Source organism: Thunnus albacares, chromosome 20 (genome assembly GCF_914725855.1).
Source record: "Thunnus albacares chromosome 20, fThuAlb1.1, whole genome shotgun sequence".
Taxonomy (NCBI): Eukaryota; Metazoa; Chordata; class Actinopteri; order Scombriformes; family Scombridae; genus Thunnus; species Thunnus albacares.
The window spans coordinates 25,165,916-25,185,357 of record NC_058125.1 but is presented as its reverse complement, the minus strand read 5'-3'; the positions used below and the strand labels follow the sequence as shown (position 1 = coordinate 25,185,357).

The 19,442-nt window shown below is 38.1% G+C and overlaps 2 protein-coding genes and 1 long non-coding RNA gene across 8 annotated transcripts in view; 1 reads left to right on the top strand and 2 right to left on the bottom strand.

Annotated features, from left to right (window-relative positions):
- Positions 1–384: 384 nt before the first annotated feature.
- chmp6b (charged multivesicular body protein 6b) lies at positions 385–5,425 on the bottom strand. The gene is made up of 8 exons (XM_044338335.1): positions 5,200–5,425; positions 3,944–4,053; positions 3,530–3,617; positions 3,329–3,415; positions 3,172–3,237; positions 1,860–1,940; positions 1,638–1,713; positions 385–875 (listed from the first exon to the last, which is right to left on the bottom strand). Exons 1-8 carry the CDS (start codon positions 5,260–5,262, stop codon positions 826–828), a joined length of 621 nt encoding a protein of 206 aa, XP_044194270.1. The 5' UTR covers positions 5,263–5,425; the 3' UTR covers positions 385–825.
- On the top strand, positions 672–9,687 carry LOC122971609. The gene is made up of 3 exons (XR_006399530.1): positions 672–753; positions 2,625–2,627; positions 9,582–9,687. It is a non-coding gene; the product is annotated as an uncharacterized LOC122971609 (long non-coding RNA).
- Positions 7,169–19,442, bottom strand: part of abca5 (ATP-binding cassette, sub-family A (ABC1), member 5) — a 31,367-nt gene continuing 19,093 nt past the window's right edge. For all 6 annotated transcript variants that reach the window (XM_044338328.1, XM_044338323.1, XM_044338326.1 and 3 more), the window contains 14 exons: positions 19,266–19,403; positions 18,163–18,231; positions 17,956–18,047; positions 16,912–17,035; positions 16,679–16,796; positions 16,464–16,555; positions 15,301–15,476; positions 14,536–14,611; positions 13,217–13,311; positions 12,827–12,946; positions 12,583–12,735; positions 12,113–12,192; positions 11,943–11,998; positions 7,169–10,481 (listed from right to left, as the gene is read on the bottom strand). In XM_044338328.1, the coding sequence (XP_044194263.1) occupies positions 10,338–10,481; positions 11,943–11,998; positions 12,113–12,192; positions 12,583–12,735; positions 12,827–12,946; positions 13,217–13,311; positions 14,536–14,611; positions 15,301–15,476; positions 16,464–16,555; positions 16,679–16,796; positions 16,912–17,035; positions 17,956–18,047; positions 18,163–18,231; positions 19,266–19,403 (1,533 nt within the window). In that variant the 3' untranslated portion in view covers positions 7,169–10,337. The remainder of the gene's footprint in view (positions 10,482–11,942; positions 11,999–12,112; positions 12,193–12,582; positions 12,736–12,826; positions 12,947–13,216; positions 13,312–14,535; positions 14,612–15,300; positions 15,477–16,463; positions 16,556–16,678; positions 16,797–16,911; positions 17,036–17,955; positions 18,048–18,162; positions 18,232–19,265; positions 19,404–19,442) is intronic.

Below are 19,442 nucleotides of genomic sequence, written 5' to 3'. Positions count from 1 at the left end.
TGACGTGGAAGCAGGAGTCTCAGAGTCGGATAAAGATTATTTTCTCGATTAGTCAGTTAGTCGTTTAGTCTATAAAATGTCTTGTTTTTGTCCCGACTTACAGCTTACAACTCAAAGATGTTCAGTTTCCTGCCATGAAACACTAAATAAACCAGGATATGTGCAACTTTAAGCGACAATTTTAGTATTTTCTCTTAAAAAAAAAAAAAAAAAGACTCAAAATGATTCATCAGTCGTCAAAATAGTCGACAGTTTTCTGTCAGTTGACTAAGCAACGAGATAAAACTAGATGTAAGAGGTTAAATATATCTTTCTGTGATTTGAGTAAAAATGACCCTTTAAAAACTTGAAGATAGAAATCATATCCGTCAGGAGGAGACGATGTTACGTTGAGTAAATACATACGTGCATTTCAGTTGAATTAAAAATGATTTAGTAGTGAACACACAGTAGAGAAATAACACTAATGAAACAAATGTTAGGCACAGTTATCTGATCTCACAGGTCTTCATGGTTCAAATCAGCATTTTTTTTTTATTCTTTCCGCTGCGGTGAACCGGTCCTCCACGACGAGAACAGCAGCCGGATGTGATGAAGGAAGCCCAGAATCTGACTGAGAGCGTCTGCTGCTGCTGCTGCTGCTGCTGCTGCTGCTGCTGCTGCTGTCGTCACAGACCTCTGAAGGACAGAAGAGTTCTGCAGCAAAATGTGTGTGTGTGTGTGTGTGTGTGTGTGTGTGTGTGTGTGTTTGTGGTGGAGAGAAAAAAAAAAGTCCAGCAGCCTGCAGGTCAGCTGAAGGAGGTCAAGAAGGTCAAGTCAGTGTTCCTACGCGGCCAGCAGCTCCGGCTCTGCCTTCTTCCTCGGACGTTCCCTCTCTGAAACAAAAAACAGGTTTATCAGACGTCGACCGCTGCTGCTTCCTTTACACAAATATAAAATCTCTACGACACTTTCACACATCAGCTTCATTCTTAAAGTTCATACAAGGCTGTAACTGTGACACACGACCTGACAGACGACATGAAACCTGTCTGATACAGATAACACACACACACACACACACACACACGCTTAGAGCTGCAGGACTTCATTAGTGCTTCATTAATTGATCAATTGATGTCTCTACTTCACTTTATTTCCTGTGTTGTATGTGGGAAAACTTTTCATATCTGTTCAGAAATCAGTTCTCTATCGTTTTAATTGCCATTTGAATGTTTTTATGTTGTTTTTCTTTGAATAGCTTGTGTATGTTATGTGCTTGTCTTGCCTTTCGTATAGATTTTGTACAGACTTGACAAACAGCTGTGAGCTGCTGAGATAAACAATGTTTCTGCAGATTATTAATCATGTTTCTGCAGCTCTTCTTCTGAACTGATTCACACGTTTGTGACCTGCTGAACGACTGTTACGTAACTCCTCCAGATCGCAGCGTTTTTATCTAATTTACTACAAATGTTTATGGCGGCTAATCTTTTCTCTTCTCAGAATCATCATCAGAATCAACCAGGATCGATACATGAAACTAGAGTCCCGTCTGCTGCTGCTCCAGACGTTACAGATCAGTGACATCACATATGATAAAGAAGGACAAAGTTCAGGACGCATGAAGGGAAAAAAAGATAAAGAGAGAAACAAACCCGGCTTCTTCTCCTCTGTGGCTTCGGGGACGTCTGGCAGCTCGTCTGAGGGAACTTCGGGAAGCTCGACGTCTCCCTGAGACAGTTTATTACAGATCAGAGACGACACGCCGTCAGCAGAAAGATACGAGCGCCGCTTCGGGGTTATGGATTATTACGGATGTGTGATCTGATCAGATCTGAGTTTTTAAACATAAACACGGTGACAGTGATGGAACTAACCTGAGTTATGGCCTCCAGCTCAGCCAGAACAGCGTCTTCATCTTCCTGTGATAAAGATCCGGCCAACATGTCGTCGATTTGCTGCCAGAAACACAAAAAACTGTCAGATTTCTGTTCAATCCGTCAAACTTTCTTCAGACAAAAAAAAACCTTTCGGACGAAGTGGAATCCAAACTGCTGCACATGTGATCGATGAACACACAGGACGGTAAATACGGATCGAGAGATTAACGCACAACAAGATACAAGAAAAATATTAAAATTAAAATAAATAATAAAAGATAACAACAGATTAGAAAGAGAAGGATTTAATAAAAGCTACTTTAAAAGAAGAAGAAAGTAAATGATGAGAGAACGGTTACAGAGTAATAGAAGACTATCAAAATAAAAGTATAAAATTATAAAACACTTCACAAAATAAATAGATTACAATAAAACAGTTAAAGTGACATTTTAAAGCTAAACGGATTATTGGTCTATATTTAAAAATATCAATAATATATATAGAAAATATTTACATTTTTTATATGTTTTATTTTGAAGATCAGAGATTAAAAACCAGCATGAACTTCAAATATGCAGAAACACTCGCTTACTTATTGAAATTCATCTGTCAGTATTTACCAAACATGAACAACTACGTGAGTAAAGGTGTTATAATAATTTAAATAACAACCTTCAATTGAATCTACTGGGATTTGAACATTAATTGAATGTTGGGATCAGATCTACATCAGGACCAGCTGATTGGACGACTGTCAGAAGTTTGTTCTTTTAATTCATTCAAGAATCAATTTGGTTTATTAAGCAGTTTCAGGATTTATCTGCTGACAGCAGCTTATGTTTACTACATAAACATAAACAGGAACAGCAAACATGTCCTGGGGTCTGTTTCACAAAGCAGGTTCAACAAACTCTGAGTCTAATCCTGAACTCTGAGTTGATCTACTCTGAGATAAGAAACTCTGAGTTTCCGGTTCCAGAACAGCTGATTTGAGTCAGTTTATTCAACTCGGAGTAGTTTCACCTGGAGTTAAGCGCTTTTTACCAGACTAGAGACGTTGTTGACACTCAACAAACAGCAAAAACATGTTCTGGTCAGTTGGTCCAATGTTGCATCTTTATGTTGAGCATATTGTGAGTTTATAAGATGTTATAACACCATATTTTGGGGGATTTACTGCAGTTTTATGAAGAGTCATATAAAAAGATGTGACGTCATCTATAAGAAGGAAAAGTTTGCCTGCCGGAGAATAAACGGAGGGTTCAGAGCTTCGTCGTTCTGTATTTCTGACATTAATGGAGGACTTACTCTCTGGTACTCGATGGCATCTTGGGTTTCATCCATAATCCGTTCCACTTCTTCAATAGACATCACCTGCAGCGTGAAAAGAGAGTAAAGAATCATCAGACACGAGACGACGACGTCATTTCTGAAGGATGTTTCCGGGACGTTTAACGCCGTTTACCTCGTGCATTTTCTTCAGACAATCGTTTCCGACTTTCAAGCCTTCGATGACTTTCCTCTCAATCTGGACAAACTCCAGGTCTTGAACCTGAAACGAGCAGGAAATAGATGAACTGTCAGTTTCACTTTAGCTGCTGCTGCTGAGCGTCAGTCCAGTCCTCCCATCATCACTCCCATCACTGCCATCACTCCCATCACTCACCATGCGCTCCAGGTTGCTGATCTGGTTCTCCGTCTTGTCTAGAAGTTGGTCCTGGTAGCGCTTCTTCTTCAGCAAGAGGAGAGCTTTCCTGTTTGAATCCAAACGAGAGTTCAGTTAAAATCTCTCTGCATGAAAGAACAATTAAAATACAATAAATAAATGATAAAACTGGATAAAACATTCCCAAGAAAAAATAAATCAACCTATAATCTCCCATCAAAACAATCTACTAATAAAGTTTTATTTAAAAAAAAACATCCTCTTCTTGTTCTGCTGCTGAAATTCTCAAAGAAAAAGTTTAAAATAAACATATTTTGTACTAAATATATAATCTGGATATTTACAAAACATTTCTAATATGAATAAGAAGCTGAAAGGATGTTTTTTATCGTTGGAATATTTTTCCATTCTCACTCTTTTTTGCCATCTTTCAGCAGCTGTTTGGCTAAAAGTCTCTCCTTCTCCAGCTGCAGGTTGATCCTCTTCTGATACTGTCGCAGTTTATCTCTTTGCTGTTTCAGTTGCTGCGGAGACGGAAACACAAGCAGGTTTAAGCAGCACGTACGAGGAATTAGCTTTAATGTTGTGGTTCATAACAGTCAAAATATACACAGGATTATGTAACTGTAAATAGTATAAAAAATGAAATTTACAATAAAAAGACATGTAAAATATATTCTAAGTGAGAAGATACACTCATTACACTTCAAACTGCTTCTTTCATAACATTCAGCTGCTCACATTTAGGTGAATTCATTTGTATTTTATATCATTTTAGTTTGTTTTAATCTCTTTGTGTTTTAACAGTATTTTATGACAGTGGTTCTCAAACTTTTTTCACATAAAGGACGCCTAAAGTGACACAATTTAGACCACGGACCCCCATCTGATAAGATTTTTAAAGTATCACTTTACGGTTATTGGTATTGGTACTGGTGTTGTCATTTTTTTTTTAACCGATACCCAGCCCTAATTACACCCCTTGTTACTGGGGACCCACTGGAGCCCCATCAACGACCCCTGGGGGTCCCCGGACCCCACTTAGAGAACCACTGGTTTATAGTATTTTAACCATTTTAATCTCTTTGAGTCTCATAATGTGTTTCTGTTTTTACTTGTAAAAAGCACTTTGTGTTTTGAAAAGTGCCAAATAAATAAAGTTTATTATTATGATGTTATTATTATTATCACCAGCAGAGTTTGCTGCTCTGTTAAAAAACAGCAGCTATAATCTGAATATTTACAGGCAAACACACACCCAGTAACACACCCAGTAACACACCAGTAGTGCACCAGTAGTACACCAGTAGAACACCAGTAAGGCAAAACCTACAGTAGGCTCTTCGGAACAATTCTGCATACATGTAATTAAAGAACCACTTTGTAAAATTAGTTAAATTCTGACCTTTTAAAATGTGATTTATGATATTTGTTACGTGCATTTTAAAGGCAGCTGAAGTTAATCAACACACAAACATCTTAAAGTTTATATATTTTTAGATACATTAGAGCCGAATTGAAGAGTTTCTCCTACAGACAGCTAATCTATTAACATTATATTATATTAATAAGGTTATTATCATCACTGACACGCGCTGTCATTAAATTAACACATTTTTTTAAAGCGGTCTGGCGTGACGAAGCTAACGTTAGCTCGCCGTGACTCTCACCAAAATCGCTTTGTCTTGTTCTGTCACTCGCGTCTGTTTCTTCTTTCCAAAAATATTTCCCATCCTGACAAAGCATCCCAGCTACAGTCCGCAACCAGGAACGGGTCTGAGCGTGGGACTGGTATCCGATTTTAAACTGGTTTTCTAACTTGTAAGCAACAACCTAGTGAAGCTTCTCCTCCATTATTTGTGTCCACACCCACAAGCAGGAAGGACGGAGAGCGGTTACGGACAAAAAGGTCCGAATGATAACCCTAGATTTGCGGAAGATCTCGCGAGAGTGAGACATTCTAACCGAAAACATGATCTTTCTCCAACTAAAGTGTTTTTTGTGACTAAACATAGCTAGACCTTAACCTTACCATATAAACACGACCCAAAAACTGCAGGAACGAGATCACATTAAATAATAATAATAATAATAATAATAATAATAATAATAATAATAATAATAATAATAATAATAATAATAATAATAATCTTTATTATAGATCACGTTTCAAAATCCACGTCACAAGGTGCTTCACAAATAAAACAGACATATCATTAAATCATTAGGTTTAAAAAGAACCAACATAAAAAAAAAACAATTTAATGTTTAAAACAAGAGAAATTTTAAAATTAATAAAAACAGAAATAAAAGACAGATCAAAGAAAATAAAAACTCAAGTAAAATCGGGAAACGCTCTCTGATAAAAAAAGCATTTTATAACAAGAGACTTTAAAAGAAATCACTGACTCAGCCGACTGACGTCCAACATTAAAGGTGCAGTTTGTGGAATTTAGCATTTGGCATCGAGCAGAACGGACTGGACAGGAATAGAATATAGTATTTATATAATCACCTGAAAATAAGAATCATTGTGTTTTCGTTACCTTAGAATAAGCAGGTCCTCTTCCACGGAGGCCGCCATGTTGCACCGCCATGTTTCTACAGTAGCCCAGAATGGACAAACCACTGGATCTAGAGAGAGGACCATTAAACGTTCTTATTATTATTTTATTATTTATTTAGTATTCAATTATGAGCCCATAACGCCTTGTTACGTTTGCTCCGAGCATAACGTTCTTATTTTCATATTTACTCTGCTGCATTATGTGACATTTTTATTTTAAAGGCCTTCAGCAGAAGTATGTCGTCTTTCATGCTCGTGTCCATCATTATTTTTTAATTGAATGTAATTATGTTTATCTTGTTTTCAAGATTTTCAAGACATTTCAAAAGGTTTTATTGTCACTTGCACACAGCAACACAGCAGACAGTAACACTGAAGGCAGTGAAATCAATTAGAGTATAAATTAAAATATTTACAATTATATAAAAAAAATGTTTCAAAAAGGAGAAGAGGAAAACAAATATATACAAATATACATTATACTGCACATAAGTGATAAATACTTGTGATAAAAATATAAATCTTTAAAGTTTTTAGGGGTTTTTTGTAGAAGCTTTTAGCTTCCTGTCTCCTTATAGCTGAGTATATGCAGGTTAAAGTGTGTTTTCTGTCTATATTACAATGTTTTTCAAGTATCAAATCTTTAAATCTCAAATATTTTTTTAAAATTTACAAATAAACAAATAAATAAGCTTCCCGTGCCCTCCAGTGGTCACAATGTGTAACTACGTCTATTTCAATTGATTATTTTCAGAGTGTTCATCAGAATCAGTTTTAGTATTTATGAATTAACACTGAGCATTTATAAATATTCTCTTTTGTAACACTTTTATTTTGAAATTTTTTAACCAGGCCTCTAATAAAACTACTCTGCTTGTGTGACAAACCTTGACTGTGTTCACTTCTGTAAAACACTTTGGTCAACATCTGTTTTTTAATGTCTAAAATAGTGACATGAAATATTGTTGTTTCAGGATCAGGATGTAAAAACTGAACAGGATCAGTTTCTGTTCTCTGGTCTGTTTGTCAGAAATGTTCAAACTATTTAAAGGGGGAAAAAAATGGCAAATGAATAATTTGTATTAACATTTATTCATGAAAAGGTGGTGTAGAGACCACAAAGTGTCCATCCAGACATGAGGAGGCGATACAGGAGGAAATACATCACACAGCTAAACCACAGTCTTTAAAAAGTAAAATCAGTGCACAGATAATCTTACAAAGATTGCATAATATAAAGAAAGGTTATAAAACTTCCCAGAAATAGTGCAATTTTACCACCACCAGGAACAAAAAAAAAACAACAAAAACCTGCTCCGCTGTTAATAACAATTAAATGCTTTTCTTTCCACAGAGAATTCCAATATTTTGGTTTTCTTTATGTGAAATAACTCAAACTGGATGTGATGTTTTGTGTTTTGGAAGCAGGAGTAAAGAGAAGTGCAAAAAAAAAAAACCCCAAAAAAAGCTGATGTTATTTGAGCTACATGTTACCGAAACTGACGGCTGAACACATGAACGTTGGTGTAAGTTTGTTTTTGTGAACACAAACCCTTCATTGCACTTGGGAAAACAAATATAAAAAGAAATATAGATTTATATATATTTATATATATATATATATGACATCAAGAAACCCATCCATGCTGTTCACACATGTTCACCTTAACGCAGAGCCAGTGTTTTTCATTTGTCCCCCGATCTGAGAGGAAACAAGGCTACATGTGTGCAAAAAAAAAAAAAAAAAAAATGCAGACAAGGTTTAAATAGTTTTCATATTTAAAAAACACAACATATCATGAACTCTCACTCACTTCCTCAAGTCATTTGAAGCTTTAAGTTTCTGTAAAATAGACGAATGTTTGTGGTTTTATATCTTTATAATCTTTCAAAAACATGATTCAGCAAATAAACTCTGTTAAAAGATGAAATGAAGCTTCTGCGTGAACACATGAAAGTAACAGACACCTCGTGTGAGACGTCTGAATCTGTCAGTCGGACACATGACGGAGTTCTGTGGGGACAGAAAATGTTTTCAGGATGGATATTTTTTTATTTAAATCTTCATCATTCATATCAAAAAAAAAAAAACCTTTACTTGGTTCTCTTTAAAAAAAGGGGACTTTCAAGCTTCTAGATGAAAACTCCCCAAGTTCATTCTGTCCTACGGAGGTGGATAAAACAAACACACCTGACAGCATGATTCACTTCCTCTGTGAAGCTTATGTTGAGTTTTGAGGCCAGAGTTCATGTTGTGGTCGCACTGAGTCAACATCAGACTGTTCCTATTATTCTGTCCACCCTCCCTCTAGCCAGCAGCCCTGAGGCTCGTTCTTTACAGTAAAGGAAGCTGCTCAGTCTGTAGGTAAACATCTCCCTCCCACGTCTATTTATCATCAGCAACAATATAAAAAAAACCCGACAAATCACTTTTTTTTTTTTTCTCTCAAGTCTGTTCAACAAAGTGTCTTAAAATTCCCTTTAACCAGCTCGTCTTCTCACCTGAATGTCATGAAAAAAATTACAATTTATCGATTCGCTGACGTGTATCCGCACCAGCGACATACCTGCTTGTACAAATACTAGATTATGCAGCTACACACATTTTACACAACACCACAAAAAACAAACAAACAACACACACACCAAAAAAACAAAAAACAGGCTAGATAGTGTTAACAGAGACACGGTTTGTGTGTAAAAGTGGCACCAAAGTGAAAAAAAAAGTGACGACAGGAGCCGTTTACGAGCCCTCCTCTCACTGGAGGTACATTCAGAAAAATATCAAAAAAAATATCAACAGCTGAGAGAAGGCTGAACGCAACCTCAAGCTTTTAAACACCTCTTTCCTTGCGTTTTGAGGTTGTCGCCTCCTCCTCCCTCCTCATCCTCCCTCCTCCATCCTCATCCTCCGGCTAATGACGTGTGACGAGGGCGGTGTGCTACATGTACTGGTGTGCATATTCTACACTACATTCCCAAAGCTATGGGCTCTAGTTCAAAAGCTTAACCTGTAGAGAGGAAGGCCACAGGGGGGAAAAAGATCTGGAAAACAAAACAAAACAAAAAAAACCCTCATCCCGAACATCCGTGCGCCACATTTCAAAATAAAACAAAGCCTCTTCGTGAGCGTGCATGCTGAAAAAACACTCAGTCCATGGAAGAGTTTTAAACGTGGGGTCTGGATGTTAGAAGATGTGCATGCGTGTGCTGGTGTAAAACGAGGAGAAGGGGACTCTTCTTCTTCCTCTTCCTCTTCTTCAACCTCGCAGAAAATAAAAAAAAAAGTAAGTAGGAGGCTTGTAGCATCTTGTGTAGCATCTCTCTTCTCCAGTGTTAGTAAAGTAGGCGTTATGACCTCATTCCATTGACCCACATCAATAATAGAACTATTATGCAAACTATTTATGCACATGCTACTGACACTTTAAAAAAAAAAAAAAAAAAAAAAAAAAAAAGTACTTGTCAGTGTCGATGTGTGAGGAGGTGTGTGTGTGGTTCAGAGATGTGCTGCTTTGGTACGATCGTGGATGGATCCCAGTTCTGGTAGTGTGTTTAAAAAAAAACAAAACAAAACACACATTTCCACAAACACAACATCTGGAGAGACGAGCAAACACGCTTACAGTAACGCCTCTCACAGAGGAGGACAGATGGAAAGGTTTACAAAGCATAAATATTATATATTATATAGATTTTTTTTGTGTGTATTTTCTGACTCCCTGTGAAGATTAAAAAAAAAAAAAAAAAAAAAACACTGTTAGAAAGAGGAGAAGGTGTCTCGTCAGTGTGTCGAGAGGAAAAAAACAACAAAAAGACGACTGCAGGCCCCCTCGGTCAGTGCGATTCAAAAAAAAACACGGAGCACCAGTGGATGAGGGTCACACACACACACACACACACATGCACGCCTCGGAGCCACAGAGAGGGGACGTAAACAGCCCCCCCCCCCACCCCCCACGGAGCCTAAACACACACACACACACACGCACACACAAACACACAGTCCCAGTGTATGTGGAGGCCCCCCCCCCATCCGGGTCTGTCCCGTTCATTTAAAAGGTGGCGGGCGTCGTTGGCGTGGAGCAGGGGGCTTGGTGCTTGGTGTGAGCCCCTCAGGCGCCGAGGTCCAGCAGGCAGGCAGGCAGGCAGGCAGGGCGGGGGGGATTGGTCAAGTCCTGGTCAGTCCCCGCCCCCCCCCCTCCCCCTCCAAAAGGCCTGCTCCCTTCTCAGGTGGGAAATTTAAAGCTGGTGCACGATGCTGTCTGTGTGGTTGACTGAAACGGCGCCGCCGTCCTGACGCAGCCGCTGCCACTGGAACGTCGTGCTGAGGGAGCCCAGCTCGTCCTCCTCGTTCTCCTGCTCCTTCGCAAACTCCATGAACACCTGGAGGATGAAGACGCAGAGGAGGAGGAGGAGATGATGGACGTTTATATAACATCATTATATTTAAAAAGGTTCAAATGCTGCATCATCTTAAGGCCTTTACACATCGGGGGCGACGCCAATAAACGACACGAAATTGCGAAATAATCGCCTGTGAATAGTTCGGATCAAAACTATTCACACTGACAGCGATGTGAATCAGCGACAGCTCGTCCTGCCGTCCGTCAGCCTGGTGAGGACAGTTTGTCCTGCGGCTGCTTCTGTGGACAGAGACGCTGAACGCAGGTTGGAGCCGTTGTGGACTGAGCGGATATAATGCTCTCCTCTTCTTTTGTCGAGTGAGGAGAAGAAGGACAAGATCATCATCATCACTGGAGGATGTTGACATCATCCTGGAGTGATGATGATGATGATGATGATGATCTCCGACCTGCGTTCAGCCGCCTGTCAGCTGCAGCTCCTGAGAGGACAAACTGCCTTCACCAGGCCGACTGACAGCAGGAAGTTACTGAACCTAAACAGTTTGCATGTCCGCTCAATCAATATAGATACGGTCAATAAGTTCAAAACACACACAGCAGGAGACTCAACACCCCACGTGGGCCGTGGCTAGAAACAGCCGTCTGTGCAGATTAGCTTTGTGATTGGTTGATGCTTTTATTCGCTGTGTGAAAAAAAATCACGTCGCTGTTTCGCTTCGTTATATTTGCGTTCTGTGTGAAAGTTCTCATGACACAAACAACAGTTCGAAAAAATATATTGACGTGTGAATCAATGGCACGAAAAAATCACGTCCAGTGTGTAAAGGCCTTTAATAATAATAATAAAAAAAAAACAAGGAACAAAAAGTAAAATTTACACTATTATTCATTCTGAAGATTCATTTTCCAATTAATCAATGACTCATTTCAAAGTCTGACAAGCTTGAAGTTAATTTAAAATAGTGATAAATAGAGCTGGGCGACGTAGCTGAAAAACTTATCACAATAAAAGGTTTCACTCTTCTTTCACTTCTTATTGATCGTTTTTAAATGACCTGTTTTTAATAAAGTCCAGGAGAAAAAAAAGGTTGAATTTAACCACTTTACATTCACTTTTTATTATTTATTTATTTATTTATTTTTATCTACCTTCACTTTATATTTATATATACTATATACTTATATATACTATTAAAGTACTATATACTTATATATACTATTAAAGTACTATATAATTATATTTGGTCACATTTTGGCAAACTGGCGCCGTTAAACGAATGCTGACTCAGCGATTAGCAGCTCCTGTTTGCACTGGATCACTGGATCATTGTGTTCTTGCTTAGAAATGATTAATTTACATATTTTCATTAACTTGATAGTTTCAACACTAATTTTAACTACATTTTACTTCAGTACTTGTTAACTGTACTTAATTATAATGAGAATAACATCTGTTTGAACATGTGGAGCGTCTTCATACCTGCTCTAACGTCGACTGGGAGAAGTTGTACTCCTCAAAGTTGAAGGTTTGCTTGGCTGAAAATAAACAAAAAGAAGATAAATTGCAAGAAGAATTTATTGAATGACTCAGTAAATATGTTCCAGATGTGTATATATATATATATATGTGTGTGTGTGTGTGTGACTCACCACTCTCTAACTGGGAGAAAGACTTGGCCAGTGATTTGACATCCTCCATGGGAATCTTATAAACCATCAGAGTAGCAAAACTGCACAGAAAGTGAACAGGAAACAGAATTAGATGCAATGAATAATAATAATAATAATAATAATAATAATAATAATAATAATAATAATTCATCGCAATGAATCACAGCAAACTGTGTGATTAATTAGTTGGTTTTTTAACTGGTTAACAGCCTGAATGCTTATTCAAGAGTTTTCTTGTAATATTTTTCAGAGGGAACATATTTCTTGTTTATATTAAGAGAAATTCATTAATCTTTTTGTAATGTTAGAGTTTGTTTTATCATCTCTTTCTTCCTCTTTTCCTTCTGGACCTTTAACTGGAAGTTACAACAACTCTTACTAACAAGAGAAGTCATCCTGATGCTATAAAAACAGCTGAAACAGTGTCAGGCGGTGTGATACTGTCTCACCTCTCCTGTCTGGCGGCGTGAGGGAAGATTCGGAGGATCTCTTTATGCAGCAGCGCCACCTGCTGGAGCCCCGTCAACTCCTCCCTGAGCTTCACCTCCAAACTGTAACCTCGACCGTATTTCCCTTTTAAATGCTGGATGGATCCGATACATCTGACGGAGGAAACAGACGGATGATTAACGGTGTTAACACGGACGTTCTGTTCTTTCAGAATAAAAGCTCACAGCAGCTGCGAGCGCAAACCTCAGCTGGCCGGACACCATGATAGCGACGCGGTCGCACACGGCCTCGGCCTCCTCCATGTAGTGCGTGGTGAGGACGGCGCCCCGCTGACGGTTCTTGAAGGCGGCGCGTATGGCTCTCCTGCAGAGGAGACTCAGTTTAATTATTTGATTTTTTTTATTCCTGACATTTCTTTTTTTATTGTGTTTTAACTGCTTTAGAAGGAGCTGATGAAATAAAGTTTATTATCCATTTCAGAACAATAACGACATTTTTATCTTAATTGTTTGATGAATGTGGTTAGAAGGAAAAAAACACAAATCTTTTGTTTGAGCTTAACAGTTTAATTCACACATTAAAACACATTAAAATCTAAAACTATAAAAAGGTGTCATTTAAATTTAATCTCACCACATGCGTTGTTTAGATTTGGGGTCCATCCCCGACGACGGCTCATCCAGTAGAACAATCTGAGGATTCCCGATCATACTCAACGCAAAACACAACTGTAAAGAAACAACAACAACAGTGACGTCAAACCATATAAAACATATAAAACATATAACAAGGTAGAAAGAATCAAGGAACAAGAGACAAAAGAAGATTTAAATGTGTTTTCATGGAAAAAAACTTGAGATCAGATTCAACTTTTTGTTTTATTTCAACAAAGTCATCTGAAAAGACTCCATGTAGACATGTTTAAGAATCTGAGGCTACATCCTTTACAGCAGAGGTCTCACAGCCACGGACCGCTTTAATGTCAGACAATATTTTCACGGACCGGCCTTTGAGGTGCGGCAGATAAATACAACAAACTAAAATGATATGACCCGCATAAAAACTGTGGTATTTTAATAATATTCAGGTTTAATATATAATAATAAACCTGAATCCACCGTGTACTCGTATGCAACTTTATTAGCAGCGTCCTCGTAACATTGCGGCAACAACATAACATGAGTAACATAACGTTTAAACACGCCTTCAAAATAAGATACACCACAAAAACAAATATGAAGTGCATGAACTATACAACTCATTGCGCCAACAACATAACATGAATAACATCCTCTCTGCCCCCCCAAAGCTTTCTGGTTGCTATGGTAACGTTTAAACATGCCTTCAAAATAAGATGCACCACAAAAACAAATATAAAGTGCATGAACTATACAACTCGACGTAACGCTGAACCAGCGGGAGCCCTGAGCTTGTTTCTCTGCAATGAGACGGTCCCCGTCGAGGGGTAACGAGACAACGACACCCGAAGTGTGTTGCTTATGTCCGTAATTTTGTTTTGGTCGCCGTCACTGCAGAAAACCACGCTTCACACAGACAGGATGTTGGAAATGGGAACAGGGTTTTCAGTGCTGTTGTGACTTTAATCCATCCGGTCATTTTTCAAAATAAAACATCGTTCAGATTTAGATAATAAATTAAACGGAAATAATGTAAGTTATTTATTCTTTCTGTACCGGTCTGCAGTCCGGGGGTTGGGGGGACCACTGCTTTACATCATATTATCCTAAACTGTACTCCAATTAGGCCGTTGTTAGTGGGCGGATATATCAGGATATTTGGTCCGTTGGGGTTCTGTTTTACTACAGAAGTCTACTGCACTTAAAATTGGAGAGTTATAAACCAAAATTCTGACTTTTTAGACATATACATCAGATGTGTGAGTGAATAAAAGGTTTACATACAATTAAAAAAAAGAGTAAACATGTTCTCACCTTCCTCTTCAGTCCTGCTGACAGACTCTTTGCTTGTTTGTTCAGATGATCCTTCAGCTCCAGAGCGTTCACCACACTGATGATAAAAACATGTCAGCAGCTGTTACATGAAGCATTTTACTCTAATAAATAATCATTAAAAAAAAAATAACTGTTTTAATAAAAAGTATTCTTGTAAGTCCTCCATCTTTAGGAAAGATATCCTGTTATATTTTAAAGAGGTTGTATGAAGGTAAAACTTTTATAATCTACAGTATGAACATCATTAGGACGATTATTTTGACTGACGTTGCAATTGTGATATGATTTGTGATATTTTTATTATTATCATTATTCTCATTTTTATTGAAAAATGTTAAAATGACTCTGCTGTGATTTTTGCAGGAATCTGTAGAAGAGATAATATTTCATTTTAAATGATATTTTAACACATTTCACCTTCGACAAATATTACATCAGGCCATATTCCAATATTGATAAAATTTCGAGTAATTGTTCAGCCCTAAATATAACATAATAATTTGTCACATGACACCTTCAACAACACAAACAATAAAGTACTGTGATTGAAGTTACTGTTATTGAGTTTTAACAACTTTCAAGGTAAAACGTGGTCGTCTGTTCACGTTCCTGCTTTCATCCAATCACACGCTGAATATTTTACCTCCGCTGGATGTCGTATTTTACTTCATATATGTGAAGAAACTGTGACTCTCCAGTAATCTGGCTCATCTGACGGGTGAACGGTGTGTGACTCAGACGTACCGTTTGATGATACCCGGTACGTCCTGTCCTCTCAGGCCCTTGATGGCGGCGTAGATCTCCAGGTGTTCCTGCAGAGTGATCCGGGGCCACAGAGGGTTCACCTGCGGACAGTAGCCAACGTGCTCCAGCGGGTTGTCCGTCGATCGAAACTCTGTGCTGTAATCTCCCATCAGCACCTGGACAGAGAAAAACAGCTGATCAGTCAACAGTGATGACAACGTTACGTTCCCCATTCATCAATGTTACTGGTTATTTCTACAATGTATGGATATTAAGTTGAACTTTGACTTTTACAGTTAACGATCAAAAACAGGAGATTAACTGGCAACTAATCTGATGATCAATTAATCTTTCAAGTGTTTTTCTCATAAAAATACCAAAAACTCCCCGTTTCCAGCTTTTCAACTGCAATAATTATTTTCCTTATGACATAGTGAGAAGGATATTTTAGGTTTGTATTGTTGTTCAGACAATTAAAATGTAAATAAAAATTGTTAGTTGCAGCTTTAAAGTGAAGGAAAAATCATTAAAATAAGTAGTGACCTTTGAGTAACGAGGCTGGACCAGAGAACCACCTCAACTATTTTGATAATCAAATAATAATTTTAGTCATTTTTTAAGCAAAAATAGGAAATATTTTCTGGTTCCAGATTCTCAAATATGACAATCTGCTGTTTTTCTTCGTCATATGTGACAGTGAAATGAATATCTGAAGGTTTTGGAGCAAAACAAAACATCTGAAGACAGAAATTATAACATTTTATAGCAGCATTTTTCACTATTTTCTCACATTTTATATTGTACGATTCAGAGATTAATCTATTATGAAATGATCGTTAGTTGCACCTCTGTATAAATATATAGGATATAATAAGGCATCTGGTTTCTCTATTACATCAGTTGGAAGCAGAATCATTGATCTTTCAGTTGATTCTCTCTGCTAGTAAAACCTGAAATATCAGTGTAATAAGTAAATAAATACTATATATAATAATAATAATAAAATATATACACTTAACTAAAGTTTAAATACTATTTAGCTGAAGATAAATTCATACAAAAACACCACAGATGTGATATTTAAGCATCATTTTCCTCAGAAAGTTAAATGAGTGTTGATTGAGGATCAATATTTCACAGCTTCGTTCTGATCAGTACTGTACCTGTCCTGCAGTGGGGTCGGTGTCACCTGACAGCATGTGCATGATGGTGCTCTTTCCTGCTCCGTTGGGCCCCAACAGTCCGAGAACCTCACCTGAAGAAACAACAGCTGAGTTTTTACTAAAAACTATTGAGTTCACAGTTCAAACATATTTAACATTATCATTAATTAATTATCATTTAATGAGAATTACTTGACAAAAAAACAAAAACATACCTTTACGAACACAGAAAGAGATGTTCTTTGTGGCCACTTTCCTCGTCTTGTTGAGAGAAAAACCTTCTCTTCTGCCTTTGTACTGTTTCCTCAGGTTACTCACGACCACCATCGGCTTCTACAAGAACATGTACCACAGATATCACATCAACACTTTAAATAAAACAGTTTTCAGTCTTAAATCGCCTCATATGTGGATCACAGACTGAGTCCTCCGCTGAAACGTCACTGACCTCCTCACAGGACTGGCAGCTGAGAGCCTCCTTCACTCTGGCCTTCTCCATCTGTACATCCTCATCCTCGTTCAGTCCTTCCTCTGGGTTCCTCTCCACTTTAGGCTTCGACTTGGATGAGATCCTGTGAAGGTTTAAAAAAGAAAACATCGAGGTTGGCTCCCATCTGTAACATTTGACTTTAAGTCTCCTTATTTCACATTTATAAGCAGTTTAAATGACTGATAAATGTTTATAACACACTATAATGTAGTTAGAAGCTGATATAAGGACATTTTAAGTGTTTGTCAGCAATTATAACTTCTCCTAGTCCCAGCAATAACAAGCCCCAGAATGATTAGTTAAAAACAATAAAACTCCACGAGTATGGAAATATTATTCATTCCACATACTGATATCAAGGTTTAACAGCAGGACGGCAGAAGGAATGAAAGCGGCGCCGTAAAACGACGGCCTGAGAGCGTTAAAATGAAGTCGGAGGACGGGATGTGGTCGGGTTGGGAAACTTGACCGCCTGCCTCTCCCACAGAGAACACAAGTCTCTTTGCCGGATCTTAGAACAGACCTTCACAATACTGTAGAGGCAGTTCTTGTCCTTGACAGAGAGATTAAGATACTTTCAATAAAAGACTGATAGAAAATACATAAGATGCCCTTACAGACATTAAAAGAATTTAACTTCTTCAGAAGGTGAATCCTCTGTTGGCGTCGCTTCACAACACTCTCAGTGGTAACATTCTTTTGTTTTCCACACATTAAGGTCTTTTCATCGCACCAGCTGACAAAGTGAGGGAGGGCACTACCACGGCGGTCAGACAGTCATCAGAAAATCTCACCAGATAGCCGCCTTCTCTATGAGACCTGCAGCTATCTGGGTACGGGATGAAGAGAAGGAGGTGACAGAATGCAACCCTGGGGGTGAACCTATGTTTGAAGCCAGTGGATCCGACATAATGCCGTTAACTAGAACACTCCTGTTTCCTGTCAGTTAAGAACTCAGAAGCTGCACTGTTCATGTGAAACACAAGCAATAAACCTCATCACCTGCAGAACTGATCGTTTTTCATCGTCCTGCCTCCGTAACGGATCTCCAGCCAGCGGAGCAGGAAGAGCAGCACGATGCACTGGAGATAAGGCTGAGCACAGAAACACACACATATATATATTATAACTGAACACACACTTCTACGGGTCTCTGTATTCTGTAAGTTTCAATGTTTTAGACACTTTATTTTAAAATCAGATACATACAGCTACGACTGCAATGAGCAGGTTCTTCCACAAGAAGTTCTCCTCGTACAGAGACGGGAGAAACGTCGCCTGGAACCAAGAACAAATAGAAAAGTGAGGTTATTCCTGCTTCTTGTCTTCCAAAATTTACCTGAAGAGTCCAAAGAAAACATCCTGAAACATTTAAATTCTGTCCATTTAGTTATTGTTTACTCGCACAAGCACATCGAGGGAACTTTATGCTGAATTGTGGGAATCGGAGCGTGGAATTCCTTCTCACACGCCAGAAACAGAGCTGATTGTCTGAGACCTCAATCTGCACATGAAACAACGACTGATCTGGTAGAAATTTAGGGTTAAAAATAAAAATACCAAAAACTCCCCGTTTCCTGCTTCTCAACTGCAATAATTATTTTCCTTATGACACAGTGAGAAGGATATTTTAGGTTTGTATTGTTGTTCAGACAATTAAAATGTAAATAAAATTGTTAGTTGCAGCTTTAAAGTGAAGGAAAAATCATTAAAATAAGTAGTGACCTTTGAGTAACGAGGCTGGACCGGAGAACCACCTCAACTATTTTGATAATCTAATAATCATTTTAGTCATTTTTTAAGCAAAAACGGGAAATATTTTCTGGTTCCAGCTTCTCAAATATGACAATTTGCTGTTTTTCTTCATCATATATGACAGTGAATTGAATATCTGAAGGTTTTGGACCAAAACAAGACATCCGAAGCTTTCTCACATTTTATATTTAAGATTCAGAGATTAATCTATTATGAAATGATCGTTAGTTGCACCTCTGTATAAATATATAGGATATAATAAGGCATCTGGTTTCTCTATTACATCAGTTAGAAGCAGAATCATTGATCTTTCAGTTGATTTTCTCTGCTAGTAAAACCTGAAATATCAGTGTAATAAGTAATAAAATATACACATTTAACTTAATACTTTTTAGCTAAAGATAAACAGATGTGGAATTTAAGCATCATTTTACTCAGAAATATTTCAGTATTTCACAGCTTCATTCTAATCTGTACTGTACCCGTCCTGCAGAGCGTCTATCCGGCAGGTTTAAGGATAAAAAGGTAACCCCCCCCCCCCCCGGTTGAGCTCCTACCTTGGTGATGCAGTTGAGGCAGCCCATGAGAGGATACAGAGGGTTGAAGAAACACAAGGCGTTGTGCAGGTTTCTGGTCAGTCCGGGGTTGTCGTTCACAAACGACAGCTGGACCACCGACGCCGACACCACGCACACCTGAGATACGAGTCAAAACCATTTAACAAGGCTCTGATA